Here is a 14709-nt window from a genome sequence, read left to right on the forward strand (position 1 = left end):
CTAACCAAACTCAAGTCTTGAAACAAATTTGGTGTTTGCTCCCGCAGCTTCCCTTGGAAAGGTATTTTAGAACTTCACCCCTCTGAGGGTAGAAATCTTTGCCTAAATTCCAAACCTAAACTTCTTGATGGATAGTTTATATCTATTTGTTCTTTTGTCAGCATTGGCCCTTGACTTAAATAACTCCTCTCCCTCCCTGGCATTCCTCTGATGTATTCACAGGGGGCAAACATATCTCCCCACAGCCTGTGTTTTGTTAGGCTAAACAGGCCAAGTCTTTTAAATCTGCTCTTGAGGCAGGTTCTTCATTTTTCTGATCATCCTCGTAGCCCCTCTCATCACTGTTGCAGTTTGAATTCATCTTTCCTAAATCCTAGAGACCAGGATTGCACGCAATCTTTGTTTTGCTTTGTTGCCTTGCAGCTGTTTTTCCCCCAGTGGTTTTAAAATGCAGACTGTTGCAGAAGGTTATAGGGTTGCCTGGCATCCAGTTTTTGACTGGAACACATGGTCAAAAAGGGACCCTGGTGGCTCCGGTCAGCATTGCTGACCAGACTGTTAAAAGTCCAGCTGGCCCAAGGCAGGCTGGGACATGAGGGAGTTCAGGGTGTGGGCTCACTTCATGCACCTCCTGGAAAGCAGCAACATGTCCCTGAGACTTCCAGGTGCAGAGGTAGTTAAGGAGGCTCCACAGGCTACCCTGAGGCCCACTCTACCCCATAGCTCCCATTGGTTGCAGTTCCCAGCCAATAGGAGCTGCAGAGCTGGCTGTCAGAGGCACTGCATGGCACCTCCCTGGCCAGCCTAGTGACTAGGAGCTGCATAGACACATTACCACTTCCTAGGAGGCACTGGAGGTGAGTGCCACCCAGAATCTGCACCCCCTCCTGTGCCTCAACCCATTGGCCCCAGCCAGAGCCCTCACCCCTCCCACACCTAGTTCCTGGCCCCAGCCTCCTGCCACACTCTGAAACCCTCATTTCTGGCCCCACCCTGGAGTCCAGCCCTCCAGCCCAGAGCCTGTACTCCCTCCTGCACCCGAGCCTCAGCTCGGCTACCCAGACCCCACATTGCAACCCCTTGCCCATCTACATCTGGTAGCCTAGGTGTGGGGAAGGCTCTGTCTTCCCAGACTGCCAGGCATGGGCCCTGCCTGCGCTTTGCCCCCCAGAATGCCTGCTGTAGGGATTCTGGGGGCGGAGCCTTGCTACACCCAGCACCCACTCCCCTGGTGCTCTGGGGCTGGCCCACATGGCATGCCGTCCTCCCTCCCCTGGTGCCTGGGGGCTGGCCCACATGGCGTGCTGTCCTCCCTCCCCTAGTGCTCTGGGGCTGAGGAGGCTGTGGCCGTGCCACGCGCCCTCCTCCTTCCCCCAGTGCCCCAGGGCTGGGGAAGCTGGTGCGAGCATGCCTGCCCGCTCACTGCCGCTCCCCATGTTTGGGGGGAGGTGTGTGTGCAGCATGCTGCCCTGCCTCCCCATATGGAAGTGGGGAAGCGGGGGCCTCAGCAGAAGGGATGGGTCTGGAGGCTTGCCTCCCCCCAGCCCTACGTTCACCAACCTCCCATGCCCTTGCCTCAGCCCTGTGAAAATGCACAAGTGAGTGAGGTTGGGGGACAGTGAGCGGGACGGGGGATGGAGTGAGCTGGAGGATGGAGTGAGCTGGAAATGGGCCCTGAGGCAGAACAGGCCCTTAGGAAGAGGCAGGGCAAGTGTGTTTGGTTTTCTGCAAATAGAAAGTTAGCAACCCTAGAAGGGTGGACTACAGGTGACACTGTAAGGAGCCAAAGAACCATCACACATGTTTGCAGTGTTGTATTTAGTTAAAATTGTAAGGGTGGAGACCCAATCAGTTCTTGCTTAATATTTTTCTTACTGCTTTAAAATGGACGCTGTGCAATTGAAATTTCCTTTTCCTTTGCTCTAACTTCTGTGAGTACTTCTGTTTCCTCTGCTGAAGTGCAACAGTGTTTTGTAACTTGAGGCATGTTACTACTGGTAGAACCTCTCTGGTATGGCAACATCCGTGGTCCAGCATGATTTGAGTTAGCCAGATGTCCACATATCATAAATCTGGCCAAGTTTCCCATAGACCCATAAAGTTTCTTTACAGCCACCAGTCCTGGCTCTGTGTTCTGTGCTGTTACTTAGCTCTAATTTACTCTTAAATGTCTTCTAAGAGTCCAATAAGCAGTGGAAGCGTTGGGAATGCTGCTAGACAATATGGACCTCCTGTGGTTCTGCAAATTCTCTGGTTCAGCACCGGTCAGGTCCCCAGGTGCTGGATTAGAAAAACTTGAAGTGTGCTCCCCACAGCGGCCATACATTAAGCAAAAGCAAGAGTTTCATGCACTGTTATGTTACATCAGGACTCAAGCCCAATCCTGTAGTTGACCTAAAAGATTCTGCATTTGAAAAGCACATTCCAAAATCTATTCTTTTTTTTTTTTTCTATAGAACCCATCTTTGTAGTTCCTGAGCAGTGTACCTGTAGCTGTGCAATTCAGGTCCTACAAGCCCAGTGTTCTTTGTGGCAGACCTTGAAAGGTGGCAAAATAGTAACAGGAGCTAGTAACTGGAGCTAATATAGTCATAATACTTACACAGCATGTTTCGATCAAGGGAATCAGAGCTTTGGATATGTTAAGCATCTGTACACCCCTCTGAGCAAGGAAGCTCTTTGCTCACGTCCTTGTAAGAGAAGCTACTGAGAGTTTATCATCATTTATTTAGACTTGTCCTGCCTGCCTAAAGGCCTCATTTAGGATCAAGAACCCATTCTCCTCCTCCCCTCTCCCTCCACTGCATGTTTTTTTAAAATATAAAAAGGCAAGTGTGTGCCTCTCTTGAAAGACTTACTAGCTTAGCATCCACAGGTGTTTTCTTTTAATTTCAGAAACGAATGCCAGTGCAATGCAGTCAAAAAGAAGAAAATCCAAGTAAATTACTGCATGGAAACACAAGACTTGTAAATGAGTGTGAATTTACCAATAGCAATTTTGAGCTGTGATTTTTCTTTAAAAAAAAAAAAAGAATAAAATTCTGTACAGTAAGTCATCTTAATATACTGTTCCCGGTAAATGCAAGCTTTTTTCTAAAAACAATGAATGGATATGAAAAATTGGGCTGTTGTAAGATGAAGTTCAGGGCTAGCACATTAACCTAATGTGATGTAAGAGATGCAAAGGAGGAGGGGGGAGGCAGTTGTAAACTTATTTCTAAGTTTCCACTTTTCATAAAAAAAATTAGATTACAGGGTTCGATTTAAATATTAAAATGTTTTTGTGCTGTTAAGTACTGTATGTGAATAGCAGTAAGGGGGTTACAAGCAAACCCAGTCTTGTTTGGAAATGTAAATAATTTTATTATAAAGTAGATTTGATGTATTTGTTGTAGAAATGGACCAGTGAGATACAAATAAATGGGTTTGTATAATGTGGATTCCCGAATGATCTAAATAAATGTTGTTGTCCTATAATTTGGATTGTATTATTCTTAGCAGCGGCATAATACTGTACAGGGAGATTGAATGGATTATTTGCAGCTCTAGGCCTACAAGCTCTTTATTCGGAGCTTTAAAGAGGAATTTATTTAACCACAATGAATTAACTAGCACAGCTGTTGTTGCAAAGCAAGAAAATATTCAAAGCCTACTACCCCAGCCTTCAGGATGTGTGCATTAATTTGGACAAGGAGCCCCAAAAGATAGCTTTCTGCATGTAGAAGTGTTCACCCAGAGGAAGATGCTGCACAGAAGAATGCTGTACTAAACGCCTGGAGGCTTTCTGAAGTTGAGTACCAGGAAGATTTATCTGGACAAGTATTCTGTGCTCAGCGGTGGCTTGTTTATGTGTACCACAAGAGGAAGTAGGTCACCCTTCCTGTGCTGGGAAGCTTTCATGGTAAGAAATGGACGTTTGGCTGTATGACTGCAGTAAGGCGACCCACGTTATGCTACTCCAGGAAATGGCTTAGGTCGACTTACTTCCCTTATTCCTTTCAAGGATCTGGGGAGCCTGAGGCCACCAGAGAGTGCTGTACATCAATTGCAGCAGTGCTGATCCAGCAAGTGCCAACATGGCCTCAGAAACAAGTCCCCCATGGCTGCCTGGTACTGTGCACTCAGGCGATTTGGACATATTGCACCTTGTAAAAATGGTCTGTGGAACATCAAATGGCGAATAAGCTGTCTTGTGCAGCAAATGCCACCTACTCGTTGGTCAGCGGCTGCCCCAGAAATCTGAACTTTTTGCACATAAAACTTCAGAGGGAATAAGTCTGCCCCGGACAGTTAACTTCCCCAAAGGAGTCGCATTCAGTGATGCTCTTTTAATGCCTTGGGTTACTGTACAAAATCGAAAACTTCAGAGGGGAGCTCAGTTCATCTGTAACAGGAAAAACGTAAACAACAAGTTTAAATAGTCCAGTTGAGCTTTCGTGGACACAACCCACTTCTTCTAATGACTGGAGTGTTGGAAGTTGGTCTGAAGAAGTGGGCTGTGCCCACGAAAGCTCGTGATCCCGTCTACATGTTTTGTTAGTCTTTAAAGTGCTACCAGACTATCTGTTTAAGTTTTTCCTGTAAAAAATCAGATTCCCACTCAGAAAATCGACCCATTCCTGATGCAGAGAGATTGAAGAGCCAGCATCACGCAGCATGGCTCTCACCAAAACCCTGCAGAGAGGAATTATGCCACCTTTTTACGTCCAGCTTTCACACTGCTGCTTCCCTGAAAGCCAACCATCTTCAACAAGCTAAGGTGTAAAACTAAGCTCTTGTAATAGTTCTGTGTGTTCTTGCTTTTGCGATCACACTGCACCTGATTTTATTATTGGAGCTGATGGGCAAAACTCCCAGTGACTTTAAAGGGACCGGGATCAGACCCAGGAAGAGCTCCACATGGCTTGCTGTCACTTTCCCTAAATCCTTAGTGTCGGTGAGACCTGGGTTTATTTATAGGTTCTTTAAGCCTTGCCTTACAGATTATTTGTTATGCTGATGAAAATTTCAGGGGTGAGGTTTGTGGAAACTCAGCTCCCCTTTCCCCATAGAACAGGTGCAAGTTGTGTAATCAGAGTGGTCTTCTTCACACGACCCTAGCAAGGGCCTTGAAACTTGAGCGACCAGACCTATGAGGAAAGGGGTAATCTAGTTTCTTACCATGCCATTCTTGGCCTTGCTGCTGAAATTGCCAGCAAAGGGTGAATTGTTTTTGAATGGAAGCTGGAGCAAAATCTCAAGACTTAAAGGCTACTAAAGCACCCTCAGATGGGGAAACCATTTTGAACACTTGAGGCTAGAAGTGTCGTGTATAATTACCAGTCCCCGAAGTCATTGTCCCCCTAAATTTGCTTTACTGTGAGAGTGGCTGTGACTTAAACCCTCCCTCCTTTTTTTGTTCTGGATATCGAATATGAAACTTATTCCCTGATCCTGGAAACACCTGCCCCTACTGTTGGGAAATCCTAGAATCCGTGGTGGCGAGTGTAACTCAGCTGGAACCAGCAGTTACGATTTTCACTGTTGCAGTGGTACAGAATGTGTCTTTGGGCGGGCTGTAGGGTAGTTAACGCAGCTTCGCTTGACTCCTCTGCACCTTTCCGTTGCACCTTGTGGTGGATGGTGCAAATGAGGGGATGTAATTGGCTAACTGGGTAAACAGATTGTTTAACTTATTAAAGGGGAGGGTGAGGAGTGGGTGCTGCTTCAGCTTAGCTGGCGCACTTCCCCCCCACACTCATCTGGCATAGGCAAGGGCTGCTCCGGCCTGTCCAGAGCAGCCCCTGCTTGCGAGCCCCCCACCAGAGGCTGCTCCATCTGGGATGCTGGAGCAGCCCCTACGTATGGTGGGCCTTGGTGCCTCACAGATAGGGATTGCTCCGGTGTCCTGGGGGGCCCTTGTGCCCACTGTGGATAGAGTCTGGAGCAGCCCCTACCGGTTAAGCTTAATTGGTAAGTCGCACCCAGTAAGAGTGAGGCCTACTGGTTAACCAATTAAATCTTCACATCCCTAGTGCAAGTGCTCCCGCCGTTTGGGTTACTTATCCCTCAGTGTGCTCTGCAGGTGAGGGGAGTGATGAGCCTTTGCTGGTAGCGCTCCTTTGGCATGGCCATAGACTGGAAATGGTTCGTCTCCACAGGGCTGCCTCTTGCTCTATCAGCTTAGGGCTGCCACCCAGCTTGTGGGAGAAGGAAAAACAAATCTAGTCTTTGAGTTTCCTGCCAACTCTTAGGGCTCGTTCAGGCAGGGACATGTGCCTTTATTACCAGACCCATAGAGTTGTACTGCTATAGTCAGTCTACTAGCTAGTGGAAAATTCATTCCTTTCCCCTATCAGTCAGGTTTGTCTGCTTTGCATCCTTTCATCTCGATCCCATTTTCTTTGCCTTCTCCCTTCTATACTCAGCATAATCAACTTTGTGTCTAATTCCTCCTCCTCCTCTGCAGAGGGTGCTCCTCTCCCCCCCCCCCCCCCCCCCCCTCCCGGACCATTCTCAGAGCTCACTAAGCTTAGATGCTGCCTGTCAGCATGTTGAAGTGTAACCCAGCATGTGAATGGGATGCTGTGAAAAACCTACAATGTGCCGAGAGAGCTTAGAAATGTAAACCTACCCCCGCCTTGGATGGAGGCAAAATATTGCAGCTTAGTGTTCTTCTGTATTACCCACAAACCTCAGAAAGGGCCATTAACCCCCTTTGTACTAACCCAGTTTAAGGTCTCCTGCTGTTGCACACAGGTGGAGATGGGCTGTGTCAAGACTGCATCTCTTCGAGCCAAAGGTCTTTATTTCACCATTTTCCAACAGATTCCCACCATCTGCATGGAGAAGAGTTGTTAGCAGCAAGAGACTTGACTGCTTTTCCCTCCAACTTCTTGAAGACATATGTGATTGAAACCCAGTTCAGATCAGTACTGGCAAGTCAGACATAGGGGCTTCCCTCGTTAGGAAAATGCTTAACCATCCTCAGGGAACAAACGCTTGCTACAGACAGTGAAATCAACTACTGGCTGTTTCAGGGAGCGAAGTTGCCAAATTAGGGGCCCAGGTTCAGCCTCTCAAGGTTTCCCCACCCCTATTTTCTGAAATATTAAGCAGATGCCACTACAGTGCTGCCTCCCAGTAAGGCTGGTGTTTCTATGCCTCAGACTGATTTGTTAATACGTTTGGTACCGCTGCAGTGGTGGACGTAACCAGTTTTCCTGCCCCAGGGTTCCTTTTATGCTTTAAAACACACACCCCCACACACACAGTGTATGCTTTAAATATATAGATTTTTTTTTTATTTCTTGTGGTTTTCCTTTATATTAGATTTTTTTTTTCAGGACGGCATTACAGTCTAATAACCAAAATCATGTTACATACACACACGCACACCACAAAACATGTCCCAGGCAGTGGTGTCCTTCGCTCTGTCAACATGTTGCAAATGTTTAAACAATATTCCACTAAAAGTAGACTCTCTCATTCTACACTTGCTTACGTTGCTTTAACATGGAACACACAACAAGGACGTATTTTGTTAGCTTTCTGCTTTGAACTGGGTTTCAGTTCTACAGTATAAGTGATGTAGAAAATATGGGGCCCTTTTTTGTTGTCTTAGAACCCCTGTTTTAAAAGTTGTTCTGCTATTGTAAGGCATACAATAGATTCTAAAGTGTAAATCGCCCTCTCAGCTGCACAGAGCTGGGGGGAACCTACTAGGAGTTTAATCTGCGTGGTTGTCTGGGTTATGTTCAAGCAGGTCAAATGCCACAGACTCAAAATGTGCTGCTTGTCAGAATGGCTGTGCTATGGCAGGCGGGGAAAGGTGACAAAACCAGAAACTGTTCTGAAACTTATTTTAAGGTTTAAGGCAACCCTTCCAGACCAAATAGAGCCTTCTCTTTAGACAAGCCTTTGACAGGAAAGAAAATGGATTTTTAACATACAGTGTGTTTTGGCAAAGTGCTGGTGGCAGCCATGTCCTCTTAATACTCTGTCTTCACTCTCAAACTGGTGGGAGATCAGATTTTAAGTGGGAGGTTCCAAAGGTGCATGGGGGATTTAGGCACCAAATTAAAGGGATTTGGGGGCCTAACTTTCTTGGCTCCTTTGAAAATCCCAGATCATTTTTCCCAAATACCATACAGCTGCTGATTTTTTTTGTAATTTAAATTCCCAGTCTTTTGCATAGGATTTTAACTATGGTTCCCTAATTTGTTACCAAACCATGCAAAAGGGTGAAAGGCACATATACAGTCAATACACTATGAGGAGGTATAATGCAGATAGGAGAGTATTATGTGCATAATACCTAGGTGTGGGGGGGTTGATATATACACAAATAAAATATCGCAACACTCAAATGCTACAGTAAGATACAGTTATGATACAATAGAAAAAACGATTACTGTGTTGTTACAGTGGGAGTTGTTCCCTTGTCTCAGCGGTAAAGGCTGGATTTTGAAAGCACAACAGTGAATTAGATACAAGTTGTTTGCAGTGAGAAGTGAGTGTTTCAAACTGTTTGTGTTTCTGGTTGTCTTTGCTCCCCAGTTCCTCTTCAGCCACAAGGAGTTGGAGCAGCAAAAGGGGTTTGGGGTTTCTCAAGCTGGTGAACCCTGCCCACGTTGCATGCTGCCAGGGTGTCACGTTCCCCTCTACCTGCAAGGAATAGGATTTCCCGTGCCTGTAGGTAAACGGTGCAAATCTGGCTCCACTGAAGTCAAAGGCAGCTTTGCAGTTGACTTGAATGGTGCCAGGTTCTCGCCCAGAGGCTGCATCACCATGTAAGAAGGCTGAGCTGTGGCAGTGGCTGTAACTAGGAGGGCTCCTGTTGGGAGAAGCAGCATGTGCTGTACCAGGCCTCTGAGCCTGATGTAGCAGAGAGTCTAATAGGCAGGCCTATTATTAGGGAAGTTGGGGTTGCCCAAGTGGGTTTACATGGGTGCAGGCTAAATGTTTCATCCGGTCCTAACCCACATCCTGAATCTCTTCGTAAACCAGTGAAGCCGAAAAGGGCAAGAAGGTGAAGGTGCGGCGGCTTACCGAGCAAAGAGAGAGCACGGCCGTGTCTGCCGCCATGCATGGTTTTATAACCATCTCTTTGAGGAAACGCTGAGGTGTTTAAATTAAATGTCATGAGCTAGTGCTTTGGAAAAAGCCTTCTTGCATCCAGGCGTGGTGCCAGAGGCAACCGCAAGGCCCCTTGAAATCTCTGGCCATGTATTTCCAGTGGCCAAGATTGCAGTCACCGTTCACTGAGTGCTCCCTGTGCCAGGCTGCCTTTTGGGAGGTGACCACGAGGGGGTATCACAGAGCTCTAACCCGTTAAAACGAGTGATTTACTCACCATGCCCTCCTGCTTCCTTTTCTATTTAGAAATGCACCTTCCTGCTCCCCCTCCCCTCGGCAAAATGCTCAACCAGTTCAGCGACTGGGCTAAGGACGTGTTCACGGAATGGCTGCATCTCGGGCTGCTCGCAAAGCCCAGCGAACGGCAGCAGGAGGTGAACGTAACCCGTTTGCTCTTGCCTGTCCCTTCCTGTGAGCTTTGGCAACCACTGTCTGACCACATAGGGGAAATGCTTTGAACTTCCCTTCCAGAAAGGGTCAACCCTAACGTGACAGCGAGCCCCTCGTGTTGCCACACTGCCCAACGGTCACAGGTGCCTCTAGAGAGGGATACGGGAGGAGCTAACGGTGGAAAGACTGTGGCCTGCTGGACTTTGCTCCTATGTGGGAGTCAGACAGGCCAGAGTGAGGTTAGTGGAGTTCAAAATGGTAGGAGACCGGGCCAGAGAGTCTACAGAACAGGCTTCAAAGGTGCCTTGGGGATCCAGAAGAAATTCCACTCCCCTGGCTCTGAGCTGTTTTACTTCTCCTCTTTTCCAGTTCAGTATGCTCAAAGAGAGGGCACCAGCTGCCTGCCAGGGGGAGGGGTGCCAGCAGTGCAGCCAATGGCTAACACTGCGTAGTACCGTGTGTGTATCCATGCTGCGAAAGAATGGCCACTAGGGTTGCTAGATGGTTTCAACAAAAATACCGGACACACTTGACATGACATCACAATCGACATCCCATCTGATTTAGAACACACCGGACAGTTCTGTTTTCTCTATTGGTTTCCTGAACAGAAATACTGGACTGTCTGGTTCAAAACAGGACACCTGGCAACCCTCGTGGCCACAGTCTGGGAAGAGTTCAGAGCTGGGGGAGTAGATGTGTCACCCTGACACGTGCTGGTGTCCCACCTTGTTTGAATCATGCATACTCAACCTGCGGTTCTCCAGCAGGCCTGGGGGTGTCTCAAAGGTTGCAATATGGCGTTGTGTTACATTATGGAAATGGTGGAGAACCACCCTGGGCTGGGACTGCTCTTTTAGCTACAGGTTGGTGACGGTTGCTGAACATTCTCTTTGTGCTGCAGTTAACAAAAATACTCGCCATGCTCTTGTTAAAAAACCTTCCCCTTCAGAACCGGAACCTGCCCATTTCTGCTCCCTTCCATGGCTGGGAATTTCCTAGCCAGGTGCCCTTGAAACCTGGGCTTTTTGCACCTCCGGGCTGTCTGAGCCTGTGCCTGGCTCAAGCCCACTAGTGGATCTGGGAGAAAAGGAAACCATTCCACAGGCAGCCACAGGCAGTTTTCAAATATACCAAGAGAAATAGGAGCCCGAAAGAGAGACGCCTGGGGATGAGCTGCAGATTTACGTGTGTACTTTGAAATACTAAAGGAAAGGTGGCTATCTTGGAAAGACCTGACTTTCCTCAAGGCTGGGCTCTTCCAGCTCAGCCGGTGCTTCACTGAGGTGGTCCCTGTAGGCGCTGGGTTGGGAGGACAGCCGGTGGCCATGCCAGCATAGTGCTCTGCTCTGCACCACACTCGTGCCAGTGGCACTCAACCAAAAAGCAGGAGGCGTGGTCCGGCATCGTGGCCTGCTTGTGATCAAGGACTAAGTGGTTGAAATGGTCGCTGTTAATGTTTAATCCAAAGTGACGTTATTCCTAAGAGCGAGCAACCATGCAGGGCCCTCCCACTCGCCCCCGCCTTGCTCCCCATGCCCTAGTCCCAAACCATTTTGTACCAGCCTGGCCCATTGGCTCCGCTTGGAGCAAGATCTAGTCCAGAGTCTGTGATTGGTACAGAGAGCAGATCCGTTAGCAGCTCTGCCACTGAGCTCTTGGGGGCTTCAATGCCCTCTCAAAATCTATTGCTTAAAACGAGCTAGCTAGATACTTCCAGGAACACCAGCCCAGAGGAGTAAATTAAACTTCAACCATTTCCATGTGATTCCTGGGACTCCCATGAGTAAATGGGATTAGGAGGGCCTCTAGGTGGATACACAGCTGCAAGGTGGATGCTGCTAACTTGAAATCAGTTACACCAATTGAATCCTTTTTCTCTCCCAAAGGCAGCAGGTGCTAGGTATTCATGCCAAGAAAAGAGACACACATCCTACTAGGTTTAGCAAATTCCTTTTGGATGTGCCGATTTGTGGCCAGAGTCCCCCGGGACATAAAAGAGCCATCAATCAAATGGTTCTAAAATACGCACTTTTAAAGCCCAACACGTGTGTTTGTCCCTGAGTCCATGTTGTAATTTCTTCTGTACAAATGAAAAAAGAAATTAAAAACGTAACGTAGCCATGAAAGTAGCACATGAGAACAGCTCTCCCAGCCAGCAGCCGGTTGGCTGGTTAACCTTTCAGTTAAGCATCACATGACTAACCACAAACTGGAAATACTGAATGCAAAACAAACCCCAAACCATACATCCACTCGGCGTTTTTAAAATATTTACACACATGCACACACAGGTTCTGTGTTTTAAGCACCTTTTGTTTAAGATAAAAGAAGAGCCAGCCATACAACTTCAGTGTCACGGGCTCTGCTTGATCGTTAAAGAACTAGGACAGGAAATTTGGTAGCACTACTTCTAACGATCGCTGTTTTATAACACAGGCAAATTGCAGGGTGTCTCCAGGTATCGTCTGAACACACCTCTGCCACAGCATTAGGCGGGTGGGCACGCTTTATAACAGGAGCATTTATAGTCAGCTTATAAAGTGTAAATAAATGATTCATAGCTACCTAGCACATTGCGAAGAGGACAGGCTGTGTTAATGCTTGTAAACAATGGAGCTAGGTGCCTAGTGATCTGTCTACCAATGGTTTGACCTTCCATTAAAACATTATTAATCACTGGTTAACCCTTGATATAAAATGTGATGGTAGTTTTGCTTGTTTTCCCCTGCTGCCTAGGGATAACACGATGCACTTGTGCAGAATGAGGGCATCAAAACCAAGTTTCTTGCAGTCTCCTTCTTTAAAAAAAAATGGATCTTAAGCAACAAGATTAGACAGTAAAAATGAACCACCACTGAAACAGGCAAGGGGCTATTGCACTCAGAAGCTGTTTTAACAGACCTAAGGGCCCAGTTTGCACTACTAAGAACGACTAGATCTTTGCCAATTACTTTAATTGCTGCTGGATCAGGGCCTAATGGAACAGTTTCTGATTCTTACCATCCTGGGAAACGAGTGAGGATGGGAGGGTTTCCAAGAGGGAGAAATGCTTGCAAGCAGCTGAGCAGACAGAGGCATTGGCAGGTGTGTGATGTGAACAGCAGCCAGAGTAGCTTGTGTTTCTAGGAAGCATCACGCTCTCTCTTGCAGCTGTTTGGCACCTGGTTGGTCTGCAAGACAACCATCGGTGCCAAATGGGGGGCTTTGGACCCATGTGACATCATGCTCAATTGGTGACATCACAGTTGTTTGCAGGGTGCCAGAGGCATAGTAACGGGTGGGAGCTGACTGGGCAGCAGACAGTTTCTAACCTCATCCAGCTCTTTAGTGGTGTCTGCTCCAGTCAGGAAAGCGCCCTCTAAAGCCACCCTAGATGCATGAAACAGCCTAATGCTGCAGCCCCACTGCCTATGGAAAGGGGGAAGGAGACATGATGAGCATCCAAAATTCAGCCTTGATCCTATGCTGCTACTTAAGAAATGTGTAACTGGCATGGCCATGGCTGGGCCTAGGAAATAGCTCCTCCTCGTCGCTGCAGGAAATGGAGTCGATAGTCATGTAAAATTCACCAGTCCCAACTTGCATCAGGGCTCACGTGAGAAAATGGCATTTAATAGGCAACCCAGGATGTGAATGGCTGTAGACAGTGCCAGTCTCCGGTAAGGAGTTGGCTGCAAACCAAGTACTAGACATGTGTCATCACTTTGAACGTGGCCCCGTGGGACCTTCAGCAGTGAGCAGCTGACATTCCATCACTCCACTCCCTGCTCCAACGCAGGGAGCCAGTGTGGAGCTGGTCTCAAATGACAGATGGGATGGGCATCAGCCCGTCCTTGTGAAACAACACGGGCTTTGCAAGTTTTCTCTTTAAACTGCTGCTAACCCATCCCGCCAAGAGATCGGCTCACGTAAACACGGCTGCCTCTCCAGATGCTGACAAGGGTCAGCAAAAGCAAAGAGGAACAAATAGTTGACCCTAGCTCTGTGGGAATTTTGTCCTTGACTGCAATGAAAGCAGTGATTGGGTTCTAAAAATCAGGTTCCTATTAAAGGTGTGCCCCAGATACAGAGCTCATAGCCAGCTGGAAGGTTCGTGCATGCTGGATGCAGGGGGGGAGGGGAGGGCGTTCAGGTCCAGCATATTGGTTAGGAGCTGTCTCTAGTTACTATGGTCACCAGTAATTCAATCAGAAATAGCTGCCTGAAGCACCCTTTCCATTAGTACAGGATGATGTTACTGTTTTTTTAATCTTTGCCAGGCACTGCTCTTATTTCTCTAGGTGGATTAGAATTTGTTTCCAAGCTGCGTGAGAACTTTCTGTTCAGTTGTGTCATGACGGCAGCACAGCTTTGAATTTGGAGACACTAATAATAGTTTTGTGCAGAACTTTAAAAAAGCCAAATTGGGAGAGTTAGAAAGTTAGGAGACAGCAAGGCTGCTTCCAACAATGGCCAGTTACACTGAACCACATAAATATGTTTAAATATGAACAACATTTAAAATAATCCCATTTGTCCCTGTGGTTTTAGAGGCTGGGCACCTGCATTTTAGCAAGATCCTGCAGTCAAAATGGCTTTAGCCATTCTCTGGGCTAACCAGATTTGTTAGCCACCGTTCCTGGAGGCTGTCCCTTGTAAATTTATTTCCTCTAAAAAGTCTTAGGAGCTCAATTAATTAGGCATTTAAAAAGTGGCTCTCACATGGCGGAGGCCCTCAATTTACAATTATTTAAAAAAAAAAAACAATTTCACAAAACCTATTTGGAAAGTGAAGGTTTCAATGAGGGTTTATAGAAGAAATCCCAGTGAAAGTGGCTTCATGTCAACATGGGGGAAGCTGAAACTCAACAGCAGAGCACTGTGCTGCCAGTCTGCCTGCCACCAGGACGTGGGCCGTGGAGTTTCATTCCCCCATGGGGAATGGAGGGCAAGCCGTAAAACAAGGCGCATTAATGGCAGAAAGTGATTTTCATAAAGCTTTGCAGTTTTACTGATCTCGTGGATCATTCACATGTGGCTCCTTTATCTCGGCTGTGGCCACGTACGGCTAAGCCCAGCTCTGGCACAGCAGCATTAAACCCACCAGGGACGAATATGGTTATTCAGGTCAATCTTTCGCACAGTTAACAACTCACTGTAATCCTGTAGGGACTATCAAACTAGCCAGCATTAGCTCTGCCTTTTACACTGGAATCCAGG

The 14709-nt window shown here is 47.3% G+C and overlaps 2 protein-coding genes across 8 annotated transcripts in view; one reads left to right on the forward strand and one right to left on the reverse strand.

Moving 5' to 3' along the window:
- NCOA6 (nuclear receptor coactivator 6) overlaps positions 1 to 3477 on the forward strand; it is a 76991-nt gene extending 73514 nt beyond the window's left edge. For 6 of the 7 annotated variants that reach the window (XM_075901413.1, XM_075901410.1, XM_075901412.1 and 3 more), the window contains one exon: positions 2896 to 3477. In XM_075901413.1, coding sequence (XP_075757528.1) covers positions 2896 to 2942 — 47 coding nt within the window. In that variant the 3' untranslated portion in view covers positions 2943 to 3477. Of the gene's footprint in view, positions 1 to 2875 lie in introns of all 7 variants that reach the window. The other variant, XM_075901411.1, reaches the window with a different exon arrangement.
- Positions 3010 to 14709, reverse strand: part of TP53INP2 (tumor protein p53 inducible nuclear protein 2) — a 59785-nt gene continuing 48085 nt past the window's right edge. Inside the window, exons 5-6 of the transcript XR_012896570.1 lie at positions 6708 to 6818; positions 3010 to 4384 (exon numbers count right to left, since the gene is read on the reverse strand). The gene's annotated coding sequence lies outside the window, so the exon portion shown is untranslated. The remainder of the gene's footprint in view (positions 4385 to 6707; positions 6819 to 14709) is intronic.

Source organism: Pelodiscus sinensis, chromosome 18 (assembly GCF_049634645.1).
Source record: "Pelodiscus sinensis isolate JC-2024 chromosome 18, ASM4963464v1, whole genome shotgun sequence".
NCBI classification, from domain to species: Eukaryota; Metazoa; Chordata; order Testudines; family Trionychidae; genus Pelodiscus; species Pelodiscus sinensis.